This window comes from Phyllobates terribilis, unplaced genomic scaffold (genome assembly GCF_046119375.1).
Source record: "Phyllobates terribilis strain yellow unplaced genomic scaffold, ASM4611937v1 Scaffold_3__8_contigs__length_932513732, whole genome shotgun sequence".
NCBI lineage: Eukaryota > Metazoa > Chordata > Amphibia > Anura > Dendrobatidae > Phyllobates > Phyllobates terribilis.
In genome coordinates this window covers 187971970-187987032 of record NW_027362763.1, presented here as the reverse complement: position 1 = coordinate 187987032, position 15063 = coordinate 187971970, and the positions used below count along the sequence as shown (strand labels likewise).

The 15063-nt window shown below is 43.2% G+C and overlaps 1 protein-coding gene across 2 annotated transcripts in view; it reads left to right on the top strand.

Moving 5' to 3' along the window:
- Positions 1 to 7683, top strand: part of LOC141259002 (galactose-3-O-sulfotransferase 2-like) — a 79519-nt gene extending 71836 nt beyond the window's left edge. For both annotated transcript variants that reach the window (XM_073674371.1, XM_073674370.1), the window contains exon 4: positions 6633 to 7683. In XM_073674371.1, the coding sequence (XP_073530472.1) occupies positions 6633 to 7472 (840 nt within the window). In that variant the 3' untranslated portion in view covers positions 7473 to 7683. The remainder of the gene's footprint in view (positions 1 to 6632) is intronic.
- Positions 7684 to 15063: the final 7380 nt, after the last annotated feature.

The window sequence follows — 15063 nt, the reverse complement described above, 5'->3', positions numbered from 1 at the left end:
CGGGGGTGTATGTCATCTGGGCCTGGTGACTTGTCTATTTTGATATTATTTAGGCGTTTATGAACTTCCTCCTGGGTTAGGTGGGTGATATTTAGCGGAGGGTTTACTTTATCACTCTGCATTTCCTCCGATAAATTGTTTTCTTTTGTGAAAACAGTGGAGAAGAAGCTATTGAGTAGGTTTGCTTTACCCTCATCGCCCTCTATGATTTTACCCAGGTTATTTTTCAATGGGCCAACTCCATCAGTTTTAATCCTTTTACTGTTTATATAGTTAAAGAACAGTTTGGGATTCGTTTTACTTTCCTTGGCAATTAGTCTCTCTGTCTCTTCTTTTGCTATTCTTATTTGTTTCTTACAGATTTTGTTTTTTTCCCTATAAGATATTAGCGCTTCCTCGCTGCCTTCTTGTTTAAGTTTACCGAAAGCCCTTTTTTTGTTTTTCATTGCCCTCTTGACTTCCTTATTTAGCCACATTGGCTTCCTCCTATTCCTAGCCCTTTTATTCCCATAAGGTATGTACCTTCTACAGTGACTATGTAGGACTGTTTTGAAAATTTCCCATTTTCTATCCGTGCTCCTATTACTAAAGATACTATCCCAGTCTATAAGGTGAAGGGCATCTCTTAGCTGATCAAACTTTGCCCTCCTGAAGTTCAGTGTTTTTGTGACTCCCTTGCTGGGCACCCTACTGAAGCACATGTGGAATTGTATAATGTTGTGGTCACTATTTCCCAGGTGCCCCCCGACCTGCACCTCAGTTATTCTGTCTGACCTGTTAGTTAATATTAAGTCTAAAAGGGCCATCCCTCTAGTTAGTTCCTGCACAAGTTGTGACAAATAATTGTCTTTGATAATTGACAGAAACCTGTTTCCTTTCTGAGATCTACAGCTTTCGGTTTCCCAGTCTATATCGGGGTAGTTGAAGTCCCCCATAATAATCACCTCGTTATTTTTTGCTACTTCGTCTATTTGTCTCATTAATAGACTTTCCGTGGCTTCTGCTATATTTGGTGGTTTATAACAGACTCCTATGATAATTTTATTATTGTTTTTTGCCCCATGTATCTCCATCCATAAGGACTCGACCTCCTCATTTCCCTCCCATACATCCTCCCGTATTGTAGGCTTTAGACCCGTCTTTACATATAGACAGACTCCACCCCCTTTCCGATTTCTTCGATCCCTTCTAAACAGACTGTAACCCTGTACGTTAACTGCCCAGTCATAGCTTTCATCTAACCATGTCTCGGTTATTCCCACTATGTCATAGTTACCTGTAGATATTTCTGCTTCCAGTTCATCCATCTTTTTTGTCAGGCTTCTGGCATTTGCTAGCACGCAGTTTACACGATTTTGTTTTGTTCCAATCCTCTCCCTGTGGATTGTATTAGAAATTTTCTTACCTCCCTTCCAAGTGTCTTGTCTTGGACCTTCTTTGTCGCACTTCATATCTTTCATTAGTATGTTCTCTGGTTTCATGTTCGTGTCCGGTGTTTTTCTTCCCATCCCCTCTTCTTCTAGTTTAACGCCCTCCTGATGAGTGTTGCGAGTCTCCTGGCGAATGTGTGTTTCCCGGGTTTGTTGAGGTGTAGTCTGTCTCTGGCAAGGAGTCCGTCATAGAGGTAATTCATGCTTCTTTCATGTAAGGATTACCTGCAATCTTACAGATATGATCCTAGTTCACATGGTTTACCACTCAGCTTTAACCCCTTAAGGACCTTGGGTTTTTTCGTTTTTGCGTTTTAGATTTTTGCTCCCCTTCTTCCCAGAGCCATAGCCTTTTTATTTTTTGTCAATATGGCCATGTGAGGGCTTATTTTTTGCGTGATGAGTTGTACTTTTAAACGCCATCACTGGTTTTACCATATCGTGTACTGGAAAACGGGAAAAAAATTCCAAGTGCGGTGAAATTGCGAAAAAATGCAATTCCACAGTTGTTTTTTGGGGTTTTTTTTTACCATGTTCACTGAATGCTAAAACTAACCTGCCATTATTATTCTCCAGGTCATTACGAGTTCGTAGACACCAAATATGTATAGGTTATTTTTTATTTAAGTGGTGAAAAAAAATCCAAAGTTTGCTAAAAAAAAAAAAAATGGTGCCATTTTCCAAGACCCGTAGCGTCTCCATTTTTCAGGATCTGGGGCTGGGTGAGGGCTTAGTTTTTGCGTGCTGAGCTGATGTTTTTATTGATACCATTTGGGGATAAATCTGATGTTTTGATCGCCCGTTATTGCATTTTATTGCAATGTTGTGACGACCAAAAAAACGTAATTCTGGCGTTTAGAATTTTTTTCTCATTACGCCATTTACTTGCCGTTGCCATTTAATTCTTTTTTTATATTGATAGATCGGGTGATTCTGAACGCGGCAATACCAAATATGTGTATGTGGGAATTTTTTTTATTATTTTATTTTGAATGGGGCGAAAGGGGGGTGATTTAAACTTTTATATATTTTTTTGTTTATATTTTTAAAACCATTTTTTTTACACTTTGTGCATGCTTCAATAGTCTCCATAGGAGACTAGAAGCTGCAGTTTCCTAATCGTTTCTACTGGATACAGGCGACGAGCAGATCGCCTGTATGCAGGAGAAATGCTCCTGTGCTATGAGTGCCGACCACTAGGTGGCGCTCATAGGTAGCGAGACATGACAACCACAGGGGTCTGCTGCCAACCCCAGGTTGTCATGCCGACCCATCGGTGACCCGCGGCCACGTGATGGGGTTACCAATGGGCGGGGCTAAGGCCGCGCTTCAGGCGCGGCGCTGTTAAATGCCGCTGTCAGAGATTGACAGCGGCATTTAACTGGTTAACAGCCGCAGGTGGATCGCGGTTCCACCCGCGGCTGCTGCCGCACATGTCAGCTGTAAGAATCAGCTGGCATGTGCCCGGTTCAGTGCGGGCTCAGCGCCGAAGCCCGCGCTGAACCGGGGGTAAAAGCCTATAGCATACTAATACGTCATAGGCTATTAAGGGGTTAATCTATATTTGGGGTTCTCTTTGAGACTTTACTTTTGAAATCCCCAAACCAGACGCTTTCCCCCGAACAGGACCATAATGGCCCCGACAAGAGTGCCTATAAGCAACGGATAAAGAATATCTATCATGCTTTACTAACCTTACTTGTATTTGTCTTATACTTCTCTCTATGATAAGCAGTCAAATGTAATTAAACATTAAGCAATTTTATCTGTACTAAGATTAGAAACTCAATGTACCCTTGTCATTGTCTCTCTTTAGAGACTATTTTCTCAATTTTGCCATTTATTTCCATAACCCCTCCCTTCTTTCCTATCCTTAAAATTTGTTTATCTTTTTCTTCCCCCTCTGTAACATCCCTGGTGGCATGCTGGCATGGCTTACCACCTCCCACCATGCAAGACCGCCATCTTACCTATCAGTCCAGGCTGCACACTTTGCTCCAGTACCTGCTGTGTCTTTTGTCTGATTGCTTAGGGCAGCAGCGCGGTTACAGCCTGATTCTTATAGTTACTGTGTGCGCACTCCTAATGCCTCCCCAGCCTATTGCTGTGAGTCGCTGGATACTTAAACCCCCTCCACCCAGTAGGAGGTGCCTGAGCAACACTTTCTTACAGTGTTTTCTGTGCAACTGAGTTGCCAGGTCCTGTCCTGTATCTTGTTTGTTTCTGCCACCCTGGGGGCTGTATACCCAGGCCTGTTACCTGTATCTGTGACTTCTAGTCTGTTTCCGCCACCCTGGGGGCTGTATACCTAGGCATGTTGCCTGTATCTGTGACTTCTAGTCTGTTTCCGCCTCCCTGGGGGCTGAGTTCCCAGGCTCGTTCCTGTATCTTGTTCCTGGTTCAGTTCCTGTCTGGACTGTGTCCTAGCCCGTTACCTGTTTGTCTCTATGTCCGAACCTTCCCTTTTCCTGCAGTGTCTGAAACTGCACCTAACTCCAACTCGTTGTCTCTGTACTTCTGTTTGTGAGTTTTGTGTCCACTCGCTACTTCATAGTAAGTACCTTGTGTGTATCTGGTTCTGCTTGTCCCGTTTCCCTGCCTCCGTATCTACCTCCTGTGTTCTATCTTCCTGTATTTTCCAGTCTGTTCCATGTGAACAGAGCCCTGTCCTGTCTGCCTGCACCTTCTACTCTGTTCTGCTCTGCTTGTCCACCACACCTGCGGTTTCGCTCTGCTCTGCTTGATCACCGCATCTGCGGTTTCGCTCTGCTCAGCTTGTTCACCGCACCTGCGGTTTCGCTCTGCTCTGCTTGTTCACCGCACCTGCGGTTTCGCTCCGCTCTGCTTGTCCACCGCACCTGCGGTTTCGCTCCGCTCTGCTTGTCCACCGCACCTGCGGTTTCGCTCCGCTCTGCTTGTCCACCGCACCTGCGGTTTCGCTCTGCTCTGCTTGTCCACCGCACCTGCGGTTTTGCTCCGCTCTGCTTGTCCACCGCACCTGCGGTTTCGTTCCGCTCTGCTTGTCCACCGCGCCTGCGGTTTCGCTCCGCTCTGCTTGTCCACCGCACCTGCGGTTTCGCTCCGCTCTGCTTGTCCATCGCACCTGCGGTTTCGCTCCGCTCTGCTTGTCCACCGCACCTGCGGTTTCGCTCCGCTCTGCTTGTCCACTGCACCTGCGGTTTCGCTCCGCTCTGCTTGTCCACCACACCTGCGGTTTCGCTCCGCTCTGCTTGTCCACCGCACCTGCGGTTTTGCTCCGCTCTGCTTGTCCACCGCACCTGCGGTTTTGCTCCGCTCTGCTTGTCCATCGCACCTGCGGTTTTGCTCCGCTCTGCTTGTCCACCGCACCTGCGGTTTTGCTACGCTCTGCTTGTCCACTGCACCTGCGGTGTCGCTCCGCTCTGCTTGTTCACCGCATCTGCGGTTTCGCTCTGCTTGTCCATCCCACCTGCGGTTTCGCTCTGCTCTGCCCCGCTTGTCCGCCACGCCTGCGGTTCTGCCCTGCTAGTCCACCGCACCTGCGGCTCTGTTCCTGTATCCCAGTCTGTACTGGTCCCTATCCAGCCTGCGTTCATACCTGCCAGTATCTGCCTGTCTGCATACCAGCCATGCCTGCCAATACCCGCCTGTCTGCATACCAGGCGTGCCTGCCAGTACCCGCTTGTCTGCATACCAGCTGTGCTTGCCCGTTCCTTCATTTCCCAGTGTGGGTCAACAGCTGTGACCGGGGTCTGACCTGGAGTAGCACCTGGTCCCTCTGCTCGGTTCCTCCCTGGTCCACGGAGTCGACTGAGCCGCCGTGTGACCTTGGTCGGACCGAGTTGATACTTAGTCACACCCCTCCAGGCACTCCTCGGTTCATGGTCCAGTGGGATCACTAACGACGCTCATGCCAGTCAGTCCGGGCGTGAGCGTAACACCCTCTACATTCTTCTACTCCTCCCATACCACATTTATTCTATAAAAAAAGTTTAATAAAAATTATTGAAGAAGAAAAGGGAGCTGGATACTTTTGGGCACGCAAATCATCAAGACACAACTGGCAGAGGATTTTGATGATTTGTGTGACCAAATGTATTCAGCATGGCAGAAAATTGCTCATACAACCATTTATAACCTCATTGATAGCAGCCAAGATAGGTAAGTGTGAGTATTTTTGTGCTTGGCGCTCATACTCAATACTGAATAAATGGAGAAGTTTTGAAAATGTTGTATCTATTCTTTCATCATTTGCATATCATTAACATGTCTAATGATCCCGTCATTGCCATAATTCCATGATTTTTCCTTCTTAGTGTTGCAATTTCAATATTAAGGATGGTACAGTATTTACCAATGGACAGGAGCTCAGCGCTTCCATCAGCATTCAGTGACTTACTGCTGAGTGCATAGTTTCCTTTGTTGCGTACAAATAGTCAGAAAATCATAAATGATCAATGATCGTTGTTGCTGTAATCAGAAATTTTATTTGAAATAACCCTATTGGTACAAAAAAATACCAAAAAGTTAGAAACATTAGATGTAGTGTAGTCAAAAATGTCCCTGGATCTTTTTAAGTGAAGATTTATTTTCTGTGCTGTTTATTCTTAGCATATTCCTTCCCTTTTCTCACCCTATTTGTTATCAGCTGGTACTCCTTCACACCCTCTTAGGAAGAGGAACTACAAATGACATCTTGCTCCTTCCTGATTGTTATTTACATTTCGGTTTAATGGCATTTAAAGGCTGTAATGCTTGTGTGTCACATTATGTTGCACAAGTTGTATTATCTTGGATACATTGCGTGACAGCTGCATGACATTTTATTTTAGAACACAACCACAACACACATGACTTGTGTTAGTTTTTCAAGATCCACAATGGTAAAATCCACAGCAAATGTTGCAATTTTTTTCAGAGAAATGCTTTGAAATAGCTTACATTTGTATCCTTTATATTGCAAAAACTGAAATCTGCAATGATAATTGGCAGCATAAATTGACATCATATGGGTTGAAAATGGTCAGAACAAGTCAATTTGTGCTGAAGATCCAAATAGTGTGAATGAGATTTCATAACATCTCATCCACAGTTCTGACATTGTATAATACAGCAGATTTTTCACACTTTTATTCTCTTTAGCTCCAGGTGGCCTGATTGTAATTCGATTTTATTCAAATGTATTTTTACTATGAATTAATCGAATTTATGAATTTTAAACAGGTAGAAAAAGTGATGCCAGAAGACACCTTCTACTTCACCATCCTGCGAAATCCAATCTCTCAAATGGAATCATCTTTTTCCTACTACAAGGGATATGGACCTTTCCAAAAGGCTAAAAATCTAGAAGATTTTTTAAACAATTCAAAAATATTTTACACAAATACAGACAGATTGACAAACCTTGCTAAGAATTTTATGACTTTTGATTTAGGTTTTGAGCTTAATGGGTCCCCTGAGCAATCAGTTTTAGCATGGAACGCTATGGATAACATATTTGATCTGGTGCTGATCACAGAATATTATGATGAGTCTCTTATTCTTCTGAAGGATGCTCTCTGCTGGTCTTTCTATGATGTCCTGTCTTTCCCTCTCAATACTAGAAGCAACAGTACTAAGAAAACACTAACGCTGGAAACTCAAGAAAAGATAAAATCATGGAATCATTTGGATTGGGATATGTATGTCTACTTCAATAATTCTTTCTGGAAACGTGTACAGATATTTGGAGTGGAACGTATGGAACATGAGGTTAAAGAGCTCCAGAAAATAAGGACTTTGATGTCCGAAAAATGTCTGGAGGATGAGGTTGACCCCAAAAAATTAAGGAACAAGTCAATGATGCCATATCAATCTGGGGTTGCCAGGATCCTTGGTTACAACCTAAAGGTTGGACTATCAGAGGACGATGAGCTGCTGTGCCAAAGACTTATTACTCCAGAACTTCAGTACAATAAAATTCTACAAAATAAGCAGAAAAATAAATTCATACCTGGGACAACAACTGCGCACATTTCAGGAATGCCAATGGAGAATGTCACCAAGTCAACATTAAAGACATGAACCATTGAACACATGTAACCTTGTTATAAAAACTGTGACGTCCGCAGTTTCCACCCAACAATTCTCATTCCACAAGATCTAAAAATGTCCACTTTTTACAACAGTAAAGCTTTGTTATTTTTTTTACTTCAGCTCCTATATTGGATCAGAAGTAAGAATGCAAATGTGAATACAGCCTTAACCAATAAAATAAAATGCAATATCATCCTTATTGACACTTTCTATGACTCCAGAAATGTGCATAATACATAAAGTATGGCTGTCTACACTACTAATCCCTTGTTTCGGGCCTGTAGCTTTAATTTGTGCACAGGTAGCAGTCACCCTTGGCCCCATTACCCTGTAAGAATATGAAATTTCACATCTCTCACACAAGTAGCATAATTACTTGTCAAACCCAAATGTTATGAATAAACCCTACTCAGTATATAAATTAAAGTCAGACATGCAGTTTTTTTGCTTTTTCATATTTTAAAAGGAAACTGTCATCTGATTTATGCTACCCAAAGCACAGGCAGCGTGAATCAGAGCCAGGCTGCACAATTGCAGCTAACTATACAGTACAGACCAAAAGTTTGGACACACCTTCTCATTTAAAGATTTTTCTGTATTTTCATGACTTTGAAAATTGTACATTCACACTGAAGGCATCAAAACTATGAATTAACACATGTGTAATTATATACTTAACAAAAAAGTGTGAAACAACTGAAAATGTGTGTTATATTCTAGGTTCTTCAAAGTAGCCACCTTTTGCTCTGATGACTGCTTTGCACGCTCTTGGCATTCTCTTGATGAGCTTCAAGAAGTAGTCACCGGAAAAGGTTTTCACTTCACAGGTGTGCCCTGTCAGGTTTAATAAGTGGGATTTCTTGCCTTATAAATGGGGTTGGGACCATCAGTTGTGTTGTGCAGAACTCAGGTGGATACACAGCTGATAGTCCTACTGAATAGACTGTTAGAATTTGTATTATGGCAAGAAAAAAGCAGCTAAGTAAAGAAAAATGAGTGGCCATCATTACTTTAAGAAATGAAGGTCAGTCAGTGTGAAAAATTGGGAAAACTGTGAAAGTGTCCCCAAGTTCAGTTGCAAAACCATCAAGCGCTACAAAGAAACTGGCTCACATGAGGACCGCCCCAGGAAAGGAAGACCAAGAGTCACCTCTGCTTCTGAGGATAAGTTTATCCGAGTCACCAGCCTCAGAAATCGCAGGTTAACAGCAGCTCAGATTAGAAACCAGGTCAATGCCACACAGAGTTCTAGCAGCAGACACATCTCTACAACAACTGTTAAGAGGAGACTTTGTGCAGCAGGCCTTCATGGTAAAATAGCTGCTAGGAAACCACTGCTAAGGACAGGCAACAAGCAGAAGAGACTTGTTTGGGCTAAAGAACACAAGGAATGGACATTAGACCAGTGGAAATCTGTGCTTTGGTCTGATGAGTCCAAATTTGAGATCTTTTGTTCCAACCACCGTGTCTTTGTGCGACGCAGAAAAGGTGAACGGATGGACTCTAAATGCCTGGTTCCCACCGTGAAGCATGGAGGAGGAGGTGTGATGGCGTGGGGGTGCTTTGCTGGTGACACTGTTGGGGATTTATTCAAAATTGAAGGCATACTGAACCAGCATGGCTACCACAGCATCTTGCAGCGGCATGCTATTCCATCCGGTTTGTGTTTAGTTGGACCATCATTTATTTTTCAACAGGACAATGACCCCAAACACACCTCCAGGCTGTGTAATGGCTATTTGACCAAGAAGGAGAGTGATGGGGTGCTACGCCAGATGACCTGGCCTCCACAGTCACCAGACCTGAACCCAATCGAGATGGTTTGGGGTGAGCTGGACCGCTGAGTGAAGGCAAAAGGGCCAACAAGTGCTAAGCATCTCTGGGAACTCCTTCAAGATTGTTGGAAGATCATTTCCGGTGAGTACCTCTTGAAGCTCATTAAGAGAATGCCAATAGTGTGCAAAGCAGTCATCAAAGCAAAAGGTAGCTACTTTGAAGAACCTAGAATATAAGACATATTTTCAGTTGTTTCACATTTTTTTGTTAAGTATATAATTCCACATGTGTTAATTCATAGTTTTGATGCCTTCCGTGTGAATGTACAATTTTCATAGTCATGAAAATACAGAAAAATCTTTAAATGACAAGGCGTGTCCAAACTTTTGGTCTGTACTGTACTGTATTTCAGAGAAAATATACTTTGAAGGTCTGTCCGGTGACCATAGACAGAGGCAAGGGTGGTACGTCTCCGCCACTGTGTTCTGCCATGTGCATTTGCATAATGGCAGAACACAAGAACTGAGCTCGAGGTCTGCAAATGTTATTCAGGTGGTAGTGCCAGCCCAGTGCCACAGTGAGATTTGTGGCATGCGAGAGTCTCAGTCTGCCATCCCATATCACCTACTACAGAGGCGGATTTAGGTTTTCTGGCGTCCGGGGCAAAAATTCAGTTTGGTGCACCCTCCTATGCACAGTTTAAGCGTTTTGAGTAGTGATCATGTGGCTGCTCATATGTGATTTGCACACTTATAGTCACGTGCCGACTAACTACACTTCCTAATTATCTCAATGTTCAGTAAAATACTACAGCTCCTGCTTCATTGAGATAAGTGCAGGAGGAGTTGCTAATTGGCACATGACCATAAGTATGAAAATCGCATATGAGCTGTCATATGGTGATCGCTGTAACTGACAACCAAATCCTAACAGTAAGTGTATTACACACTGTTAGAATTGGGCACGCTACAATACTTATTTTTAGATTTAAAGGGATTGTCCAGGTTTGCGAAAAAAAGTCTGCAGTCTTGCTATGTGACTGCAGGCTTCTGAATCATCATAGTGCACGCTGTCAGGATTTTCCCGTGAAGTCGACAAAAGCGGTCGGTCATGAAACCGCATTAATGTAATTTGCATACTTTCGACACATTACAACTAGATGTTCGCAGCCTCTCTAAATGCAAGTGAATTGAGCGAGGCAATGCACGTCTAGTCAGAACATGACCGCATGTATGCAAATCGCATACTTGCGGTTACATGTCCTCCTGCTCTCACCACTGACACTGAAGAATCCTGGCAATGCAGGGTGCCCACTTTGTGAGAACTCAGAAGTCTGCAATAACATAAAGTGACTGCAGTTTTTCATCACAAACCTGGACAAACCATTTAATGCTCCTAACATAAATGCAATTGTAATAACCCTTAACTTGTCAGACGGCACAATACTTTATTATTGTAGCAATGTATCATGTAATCTTACAAGTTATAGATTTCTACATGTGTACAGGATGAAAACCAATAACAGCACAGGAATATATCTCCAGAACCACCAGTAGTATATAAATAATGCACCAGAACTACAAACAGTACATAAATACTTCACCAGAACCACCATTAGTTCATGGATACATCAACAGAACCACCATCAATACAGAAATGCATCACCAGAACTACCATCAGTACAGAAATACAACACCATAGCCTTTATTAGTACAGAAATACAACACTAGAACCACCATCAGTTCAGAAATACATTATCAGAACCACCATCAGTAAATACATCACCAAAAGCACCATCAGTACAGAAATACATCACCATAACCACCATCAGTACAGAAATTCGTCACCGGAACTACCATCAGTACAGTAATACATCACCAAGCTTAGTACAGAGATCAATTGTAATGTCAGGTCAGCCCCATATACAATTGTATTGCATGAAATTACAACTCACAGTATGTCCTTAACAATGTGGAATCTGGGGGCCAAATGACACTTCCCTAGGGAAAATTCCTTGTCTGCCCCCGCCTACTAACTTCCCCTCTTTTCACAACAAGGTGCAACTTAGGATCAGAGTGTTTCAGAGGCCAAAATATAGTCACATCATGGAAGTTATGAAAACGTTATCCTGCAATGTTTAAATCTTGACTGTTTTCTTTTTGTAGGTGATTTTTGGCATACATATCATTTTAAATAACCTCCAATTACTAGTGTGTTGTTTATTATATCCAGCCCGGTGTGTCAGGGCTGTGTGCGGTATACGGCCGGTGTGTCAGGGCTGTGTGCGGTATACGGCCGGTGAGTCAGGGCTGTGTGCGGTACACGGCCGGTGTGTCAGGGCTGTGTGCGGTACACGGCCGGTGTGTCAGGGCTGTGTGCGGTATACGGCCGGTGTTTCAGGGTTGTGTGCGGTATACAACCGGTGTGTCAGGGCTGTGTGCGGTATACGGCCGGTGTGTCAGGGCTGTGTGCGGTATACGGCCGGTGTGTCAGGGCTGTGTGCGGTATACGGCCGGTTTGTCAGGGCTGTGTGCGGTATACGGCCGGTGTGTCAGGGCTGTGTGCGGTATACGGCCGGTGTGTCAGGGCTGTGTGCGGTATACGGCCGGTGTGTCAGGGCTGTGTGCGGTATACGGCCGGTTTGTCAGGGCTGTGTGCGGTATACGGCCGGTGTGTCAGGGCTGTGTGCGGTATACGGCCAGTGTGTCAGGGCTGTGTGCGGCAGTGCACCTTATTCAGTATGATGCACATGCCCCTTATGGGATTGCTCCACGACTTTTACTGTTATCAGATTGCCGGGGTTCCGACCGTTAGCACTGCACCGATCATCTGTTCTCAGTGCCGGCGGCTGGATGTTAGCAGTTGCGGAGCAGGACAGTACAACTTCACCAACTCTGTAGTGACTGCTGCCAGGTGTATTCAAATGAATAGGAGTGAATCTTCAGTACTCGGCCATGGTCACTATACAGTTGATGAAGTTGTGCTAACATCCAGCTGCCCGCACTGAGAACAGCTGATTGGTGGGGATGCTAAGGGTCGGAACCCCAGCGATCTAATATGAATGACCCCATCCTTAGGATAGATTATCAATGTAAAAGTATTGGAGCAGCACTTTAATGAATTCGGCGCATCGTTCTGCAGTTCTTTTTTCATTAAGATTGGCATACAAAATGTCAGTATGAATGAATAGGGGCCTGTATGTGAAGAAAGCTTCAATCAATTTTCCTAGGGTATAATGCACACGCAGGTGTCTTGGGAATAATGAATAAAAAAACATTGGAGTAGGGGGCATCAAAAGCAATTTTGCACAGGGTACCATTTAGCCGGAAGGTAAGAGATTCGCGGCCTCCCATCCAGCCGCCCAATACTTCTGACCTGTACGCTGGATCGAAGTCCCATGAATCGATCCGCTCATCTCTAGTCCTAATCGTCCCAGATTCAGCGTACAGTCCTGGATTTGAGTCTCAGACATCTGAATTTCTATCACTGCCACCGCCCCTCTGACATCTCCTCTTGCCAGGGGAGAAAGAAATGGTAAATGGGTGTGGTTGGGGTGTGGCTTGGGGTGTGGCCAAAATTTGCATCACATAATTTGTCCCTCTTTTTGTTCTTCAAAAGTTGGGAGGTATGGAAATGGTAGCTTGCAAAATGGTCTGGAAACCATGTGGGCAACATCATAAAGAGGCCTTCACAAGGGAACATCACACCAGTCCTGCTTCTAGGATTATGGTGTTGGGCATAATGTACAGTAACCGGACTCCTCTGGTTTTCATTCCAGGTACACTAACAACTCAACGTTATATTGATTTTGTCATGGAATCAGTGGTATGGTCATTTCTCCATAGTGTTCTGGATAACATTTTTCGACATGACAATGCCAGGCCGTATCGTGCTGGTGCTACTGTGAGCAGCCTATATGGCCAAAGCTACCATTACTACCATGCCCTCCAGCACCTCCAGACTTTTCTCCAGACGATTATATTTGGGATGTCATTGGTCGGCAATTTTAATTTTTTTAATATTTGCATATCTTAAACACGTCTATCCATCCTGTGATTTACATCACTTCAGGATTTTTTTCTTCTTGCTTTTGCAAATTCAATGTTGAAGAGTGTAGATTACACTTGTGTTCCAGGATTTTGTAGGAAATTAAGCTAAAGTCTTTTACTATACCACCATCTAGTGGCCGCACAAGGAAAGTATTGAATTGCCACGAACAACATTATGGCCTAAATTAATGCGGTTTGTCCTACATATTATAATATAATAGGATCATGAATTTGAAGAGGACCCACACTAATCAACCATTTTATGAAAACATATTGTAAGGAAAAAATGCTGGTTCGCAATGTGCATCTAAAGTTTGCATCTCAACGTTAATATAGTTATGGTGTGATATATAGAACGGAGTTATCTCTACTGAGGACAATGAGGGGAACCACATTAAAGCCATAAATTATATATATCATGTGTATGTCACTTATGGGTTTAATGTGGTTCCCTCCATTGTCCTCAGAAGAGATAACTCCATACTTATTCGGATCAATTGAGAAACATTTCAATAGCGACAAAGACACGGCTCGTACATAGTTTGGTCTTTTCTGTAGTAACATACGGATGCGAAACCTGGTCAATAAGGAAACAAAGACAAAAGAATAATCAACGCCTTCGAAATGTGGTGCTGGAGAAGGATGTTATCAATACCATGGATGGCAAGAAGAACTAACAAATCAATTTTAGAACAAATCAAGCCAGACATGTCACTTGAAGCAAGGATCACCAAGCTTTGATTTGTCTACTTTGGACACATCATATGAAGAGAGCAATCAATGGAGAAGGACATCATGGTTGGAAGACTAGAAGGAACAATGTGAAGAGTAAGACCAGCAACCCGATGGCTTTATACTATCAAGATAATAGAGGCAAAGACCCCGGTGGACCTATCTAGGATTGCACAAGATCGTTCTTCCTACAGATCATTCATCCATTAAGTTGCTATGGCTCAAGATCGAGCTGAAGGTTGGTAAATAATAATAAGGTATCTGTGGTCTTGACACATAAAGATGTCAAGTAGAGCAAAACTGATAAAAAATAGAATAACAAAACCGCAAAGGTTTTCATAGTCTTATAGTTTATGCAGAGCTATAGGAAAGTTAAGGTTGAGCATTTAGCAAAACTGAGAATATATAAGATCCTAATATTAGTTATTAATATAATATGGTAACTAATTGCTCTTTTACATTGGCAATTTAACTTCCTTTTTTTCATCGGTAGACCAGACACATTTTGCCCTGTTTTTTGTTATGTGCCTATTTTGTGCCTTTTGTTGCTAACAGCGGCCCACCCAACTCTGCCAGCATCATAGTAACCTATGAATAGGAACTGATCTGCCGAACCCCAGAGTGGACACTAAACAGTGCATGGGGTGGCGGTGTTCTGCTTCATACACTGTGTACATCAAGCTGCTGCTAGTAATGGCTGATTGGTGGAGATGTTGAGTGTTGGACCTAAACTGATCTGATATGGATGACTTACACTGTTGACAGAGTCGGTAGTATCATTGTAGTAGAAAACCCCTTTGAGTTTTGCAGTTCCACAATACATGTACCGAGCCTTGTGATGCTTGAGCATATGTATTCCAGTCCCCATTATGTGGGATTTTCTGTAAACCTGCATTTTTTATAAACAAAAAGCATAACCCAGAAAGGGGTAGCGAGTCCCAAATAGCATTAGCATAAAACAGAAGGCAATAATGATAAAGTGCAGGACAGGAAAATATTAATCAAAATAATCAATAACTTTT